Source organism: Callionymus lyra, chromosome 17, assembly GCF_982586985.1.
Source record: "Callionymus lyra chromosome 17, fCalLyr1.hap1.1, whole genome shotgun sequence".
Classification (NCBI taxonomy): domain Eukaryota; kingdom Metazoa; phylum Chordata; class Actinopteri; order Syngnathiformes; family Callionymidae; genus Callionymus; species Callionymus lyra.
Window position 1 is genome coordinate 8,520,529 of NC_141834.1, and position 7,535 is coordinate 8,528,063.

General features: G+C 38.4%; 1 protein-coding gene across 1 annotated transcript; it reads left to right on the forward strand.

Moving 5' to 3' along the window:
* Positions 1-2,441: 2,441 nt before the first annotated feature.
* On the forward strand, positions 2,442-3,335 carry ora6 (olfactory receptor class A related 6). Its single transcript, XM_087779083.1, has one exon. It carries the CDS (start codon positions 2,442-2,444, stop codon positions 3,333-3,335), a length of 894 nt encoding a protein of 297 aa, XP_087635209.1.
* Positions 3,336-7,535: the final 4,200 nt, after the last annotated feature.

Here is a 7,535-nt window from a genome sequence, read left to right on the forward strand (position 1 = left end):
AAAAAGACAACTTAATAAAACTAGATTAAATAGATTTTGGAACATGTTAATTATATCAATATCCAAATATCAAATGACAGAAATGCTACATATAAAGGAACATTACACACAAACAGATTTTATTATGTATATTTTATTTTTATTTTATTCAGCTATTGTTTTTTGTCTACTGTTAATGTATTTGCAAAGTATGTTAAAAAACAATTAAAATACATTTGTTACCATGGTACAAACACAAAAAGTTCAAGTGCTCTACTATTTTTTTCAATAATAAATATTCAGTCGATCGTAAAAAAAATGCTCCGGGTGAGCTGATTCATTTACATTTCATGGCCCAGGGGCCAAATATGGCCCGCCAAGTCATTTTTATGTTGCCTGCCGAAAGGGTTTGCTCAAATCAAAGTAGATTAATGTTAATTTTGATATGGTGAGCTATAAAGATTGACATGTTCAAGATAAGCTAAGTAACTAAGATTATTGATGTCAACAATTATGTTATTCATGTGAACAATATAAGTAAAGCGGATGTTAAAGGAATTATCTTGTTGAGCATTTGATGAAGGAGAACAAACATATCATTAAAGATCAAGTCTTGAAGAGTAAAAAGACATTATTAGACTGATTATTCCTGGTAAATTTAGATTCAGATAAAGACCTCTTTTCAAAATAGGGGATGTGTTTAAGTTGTTACAGTGGTTGGTAAGGATGGAAATTAGGAGGCAGCGAGGTGTCATGATTTTAGAGGGTTCTTTTCATGACACCCCCCACCAGCCTTCTCTCTCAGTGTTTATTTAAACTCGTCCTGTTGCGTCACTGAGTCTCCAGCACTTCGATTGGGAAATCATCTGCAATCTGTGGTTCAGCCCTCTGGGGTGTCAAACTCAATCTCTCAGGGGGCAAATATTTGCAATGCAAGTATTTGACCAGTGACTACCACTGACCAGAAACTGTTTTCTTTAACTGAGAAAAATTGGGAAAATGTTGTCACAAGACAATCAGGAGCTTGTAATCCATGCGTTTGTATCTTCTCGTTTAGACTATTATAACAGTTTATTTTGGTGTCTAAACAAGAAGGAGCTGTCTCTACAAAACTCTGCAGTGAAAATTCTGACCGCTCTCGTAGAAGAACTCACATTATTCCTGATCCATTTAACACTTTTCATTGGCTGCCATTTTCATTCAGGATCAATTTTAAAATTCTGGTTCTTTCTTTCAGATCTATTCATGGTCAGGCTCCTCCTAACATCAGTGATCTGATCCAGCATTACACCCCAGCTCGGGCTCTGAGGTCTGTGGATCAGCATCTACTGATGGTTCCTGAACACGCTTCCGGACCAGAGGAGAGAAATCCTTCCAGGCTGTTGGTCCTAAGCTTTGGAACGATCTTACTCTCCCGGTGTTTGATGATCTACTGACTCCTTCAAGAAACATCTCAAGACATTTTTATTTGGGCTTTTCCTTGATTTTCTGGGACTCATGTGTTTAACTTATGTGTCTCTGCCTTTTAAAGTATATATTTTAACTGTAATTTTTTATTTATTGTTGAAGCTCTTTGTGACCCTGGTCTAGAAAGGCGCTTTACAAATAACCTTGACTTTACTTACTTACTTTACTATTTTAACTTTCTAAAGCAGTAAGTATAATCATGATGCCTTTTTCTTTTTTTGAAAACCTTAATTATCTTTGTGTTTGTCATCTTTTCCCAAACAAAGGTCTTTCTTCTAAGACTTGGTTTGATTGTAGACATCGATAATATCTGTTCCTTATCTTATCTTAACACTTGTACATCTTTATAGGTCACACAAATTAACGTGAATCTACTTTGAGCAAACCATCTGGCGGGCCACATAAGATCACTTTGGCCTCCGGGCTTCTAGTTTCACACATATGTGACACATGCAATTTAATATGTATAAAAAGCTTTCGTTGAATGGACGCCTTCTATTAATTGTAGTAGTAATGTTGGGGAACCAACCAAAATATACTTTCTGTACTTTTCAGGGAAAGTTTTAGGTCTTAACGAAATTTCAATATCATGCATTATTACGTTGGATAAAGACTCCTGTCTCCCTGCTCTATAATTTTCAGACACCTTAGAAAAACAAGGACAATAAGCCTCGTTGAATATTAAAGGAAATGATCACAACAAGGAGCGTTTCCAGATTTGTTTTTGCAGGAGTCACACCGTCAGTGGAAAATAAAACAAGCCGTCGCTTCAATCATGTGCCGCGCTGGTCTCTGGGTGAGGATTTGAAACGCTCAGAGGTAGAAATTTTAATGACTCTCAGTCGTCTGCGTGTTCCCACCTTTGTTTGGATAACGAGCGGCGCCAATCGCTTCTTTGAGGACTTGATAACAAGGGCTCGGAGGTGACGACCGGGACAATACTCGCCTTATCTCTCACTTCAGAGGTTACAACTTTTTTGGAAACCGTTTGCATAATGACGAGCCTCTCCGTCGACCTGCTGGGTTTACGCGTCTTTTTGTCGGCCGCGGGGCTCCTGGGGAACGTATGTCTCTTCGGCGCCATCGTGCGAAACGGACGAGTTAAATCCTATGATCTGTTTCTGCTGGGACTGGCTGTGGCGAACACGGAAGAGATCGTCATGGTCAACATCTATAACGTTCTCCGGACTTCCTCTACGAATATTTGGGTTTGCCGGACTTTACAATCCCTGGTTCTGGTCGGCGAGAACACCAGCATCTTCATCACGGTCCTGATCGGCGTTTTCCGCTACCAGAAGCTGAGGGACGCCAACCAGAGACGTCCGATCTTTCTGGACGACATCAACGTCGCCTGGCTGATGAGTGCCGCTTGTTTCTGTTTGTCTTTGCTCGTGAGCACCCCGGCGCTTCTCCTGAACCCGGTCGGACCGCCGGGGAACGATACGCAGAACCGCACCGGATGCCCGCCGCCCGACCACTTCCACTGCAGCGAGGATCACTGTCCGGTCCTTCATCGCTTTTACAAGTACGTCTTCATCACAAGCTGTAACCTAGTGCCCTTGGTGGTGGTCACAGTCAGCAGCTGCCTCATCATCGCGGTTCTGCTGAGGCGGAGGAAGACGGTGGCACCGGTCGGAGCGGGCCGGCGCTGCAGAAAGAGGAACGTGCAGAGGAGTACGCTCGCGGTGCTGGCTGCAATGTTGTTATTTCAGGTTGATTGGATTCTCTATCTCGTCTTCCAGCTGATGGTCGACCCTTCTCTCCTTCCCGTCTGGGCTGAAATGAAATTCTTTATATCCACGTCCTACACGTCCATCAGTCCATACGTTTACGGAATTGGCAGCAGCCTTTTCACGGTTCAAAAATGTACGCTGAAGGTTTGTTTTTAGACATAAATAATGTTCATGAATGTAAGAAAAATGTGTTTTTATATATATTATAACAACAATTATAATTAAGGACATTATATTTAAGATGTTTTAGTTTAACGACCTGATATCATCTTTTGTGTAGTTACTTTTTTTTTTATCACTGTTACTATTACCATTGTGATGTCAGACACAAACAAATATGAGTAATTCCTTGCAACCATTGAGTAATACTCCAGTGTCCGTCTTCTATTTCTGTGCAGTTAAAGTTTTAGCTTTTGTGGTTATGTGTGATCACAATGAATTCCGATGTGTATCCGTTTATGACGTTCATACTTTACTGCTTATTTCCTTTGAAAGGAATGAAAATATGAGACACTTTGCACAGGAAAGCTATTCCCACACAGAGTAAGTAAAATAACTCAAAAAATGGCTGAATGTATTTTAATCAAATTCTCAGGAGAGTTTGATATGTGGACAACGTACTATTTCTGATGATCATTTCCTATCATTCCATATCGATTAAGGAAGGTTTAAAGGTTTCATCATTCACTCACTGTTGCTTTTGAAGGCTGTTGCTTGTCACTCAAGCTCTGTTCAAGGTCGAGCGAAAACTGTAAACATGTCGTTATAAAACCGCATAAATTGCATTCAGTTAAATAAAGAACTGATGAGTGTGATGACAACTGTGTGGTTATTGCTCATTCAACATTAGGTTTTACATGGATAGAAAAGGGCTTTAGCAGCGCAGATTCGATTCCCGTTGAAGCACAACACATCATCATGGAATTGTTGAACAGATTCCTTTACTATTCACTTGACTGACTATCTATCTATCTATCTGTCTATCTATCCGTCCATCCGCCCATCCATCCATCCACCCTCATATCCATCCGTCCATCTGTCCACCCATCTATCTGTCCACCCATCTATCTATCTATCTATCTATCTATCTATCTATCTATCTATCTATCTATCTATCTATCTATCTATCTATCTATCTATCTATCTATCTATCTATCTATCTATCTATCTATCTATCCACCATCCATCCATCCATCCATCCGTCTATCCGTCCATCCATCCATCTATCCGTCCATCCATCCATCCATCCATCCATCCATCCATCCATCCATCCATCCATCCATCCATCCATCCTTCCTTCCTTCCTTCCTTCCTTCCTTCCTTCCTTCCTTCCTTCCTTCCTTCCTTCCTTCCTTCCTTCCTTCCTTCCTTCCTTCCTTCCTTCCTTCCTTCCTTCCTTCCTTCCTTCCTTCCTTCCTTCCTTCCTTCCTTCCTTCCTTCCTTCCTTCCTTCCTTCCTTCCATCCATCCATCCATCCACCCACCCACCCATCCATCCATCCATCCATCCATCCATCCATCCATCCATCCATCCACCCATCCATCCATCCATCCACCCATCCATCCATCTATCTATCCACCATCCATCCATCCATCCATCCTCTAATCATTCCTGTTTTCTAGACAAAAACGTGTGAATGCAAAAGGCAGAGCAAATACCCTGGAATTAAATGTTTAAACAAGGGAACAAGGAAAAGTGATTAAGATGAATAACCTCAGATAAGTGTAATAATAAATAATAAAGGAAATTATAAATATCTCTGAGATCGTGCCGAGTTACCATTAATTATTAAATTGGAAGTACAGCCAGGAAAATTGTGTATTGATTTCATTATCTGTTATATTGCAATATCAATCGCAAACATTTATTTATTTTACCAGGAAGGGGCATAGAGGAAGGGAAGAAAAAAAAGAAGAGAGGAGATCTAATCTCTCCATCTTTTTCCGTCTTACGTCTGTGCTCTGGTCCTCTAATCCAGATATGATTAGAAACACTCCGAAGGAAAGAGACCAAGTTTCTTACTAACTGGACATCTGATCCATCTCAGATGGTGAGCTAAGAAACAGTGGCTTCAGTGCAGTCGTCAGATGTTATCACAACTAATGAAATGATGCGGAACAAAAGCACTTACATTTAGTTTATAACAAGGTATTTTAGCTGCCATTAACCATTAAAGTTCATAGAAATCTAAATATGTTATATTTCGAATATTATTATTTGGGCTGATATCTAAATAACTGAATAATCTTTAATTCTGCACGTATGCGAGTTTGTCTGTTTATTTGCTGACTTAGCAATGGCTGCTTCCGGGCAGACATGATGCTGACTTAGTGGTTTATACCTTGTTAAATTTGGGATTAAATATTGCAATTAACTCCACACAGACACAACATAAACTGATTCAAAGAGCGTTAAAGGTTGAATAAAAGTTACCGATATAAATGTGATAGTTATAGGTCAGAACAATTATAACAATAACATTTAAAAGTTAATTACAAAGAGAATATTATAAGTAGTCTAGTTTAAAATGAAAATAATGATTGCATAAGGTTAGCACAATGTTATATAAGCTGTTGAGTAGTTTTTCCATCGATGGTTCCATCACCATTTTCTGCTAAAGTGAGGATAAAAATGCTCCTCTTGGCTTTTGCCTGGAGAACTTCACGCTAAATTGCATATCCGAGCGGCAAAGGTACCATGTGGGGCAGACACACTGTGTGAGTTTACCTTTGAAAGTCTCTCTTTTTAAATAACATATTTTTTAGTCGTGAGCCAACAGCGAGCAGATAATGCAGTAGTTCATTTTCGACCGCTTGTTTACTAGTAAAAATGAAAGGGTTGCCAGTTTCAAAATGTCTCTAATAGTTTCTACAAAAAGGGGCCATTTCCACTTTTCTAACATAGAAGACAAGACATTTTTATGACTATTATTTCCCCATCCCAGACATAAATCCCCTACATAAAAACACATTATATAATAAAGGTCAACTTGACTGATTTGTTTTTTAAGGGGATTTAAAGATGAAATACTTTCACTTTTAAAAACCAAAAACATTCAACGCTATTAATGTAAAACGTAATTATTAGTTTAATATCACCAATAGAAAAATTTACCTTTACAAGCAGAATAAAAATACTTCTAAAAATACTGTAGCTCACAGAGATAATATGCCTAAAGAAACCTCCCTTTCAAATTAAGAGCTTTTAAATAGCAAATGTTTTATAACAAGACTCTCCCTCTATTTAAAATGTCAGATGATCAGGTATTGTGCAATTGAATACTGTTCCATGCCATGACTAGTGAGACGTTCTTAACCCCGATGGCCCGAAAACAAATATGTTTGTCGTATCCCTTGTGTTGTCTCTGGGTGAGGAACGAAGAAGTAAAACTCTAGGTACAAATTTGTTTTTTGCTCAGTAGGTGTGGCCAACGTTTCTCCTCCAGACGAAAGGAAGAATGACGCAAATGTCAACTGGATTTTCATTTCCAACTGACATTTCGGCTAAAGTATCTCAATGCTTTGGCGTTTAAAATTCTTTGAATCTTGTAACACCACCAGCTCTTGATTAGTTGGCGGAAACACAACTTTTCTTTTAGTGTCACTTTGTTATTTTCTGAACATTTAATGGCCCGGAAATGGAGGAGGAATTGAAATTGTCTTACAAACGTTCATACACTTTGCTGAACTCATTCATTCAGAGTCAAGAGAACCTTTTCGTCCATTCATTCATTTCTCTTAACATATAAATATTTCACTCACTTATAGACACTTTAAAAGAACATTTTGAATCAGTTCTGTCAGCCTTTTCTATTTCACTTTTTACTTAGAAAAGTGAATCATTCCACATTTCATTTCCCACCGGTGACTGTAAGAACACTTTGTCTTGTTGATGCAGCTACATTGACGTAACTGTGTCTCCCTGGCCTGCACAAAACTTTCAACACAATATTAAAACACAGCTTTTTGCAAAAAATTGAAAGTAAAAAAATACTTGATTTAGAGATCTGCTTTATATTTATGTGAAGGACGCCAACTAAGAAGATTGGCAACTGTTTGAAATGTGAAAAGGATATTCATATCTTCTGGAATATGTCAAAAGTCATTGTGGATAATATTGAGTATGACACAATAGTCGTTTCATTTCCTTTTAAAAAAAAAAAACTAGATTCCCACTAGTCTTGTCTCTTGTCTGACATTTAATGTTTCCTAGCGACTTCCCCTAAAACAGCTCTTTATATTTTTCAAGAAATAAAGACTCACTTAGCTATAAAAGAGAAGCGAATTCCTCTTAAAAGGTATAACATCTTTGGAGTTAATAATCCCTTGAGCTTTGAGGTGTCAGATGAGTGGAAAG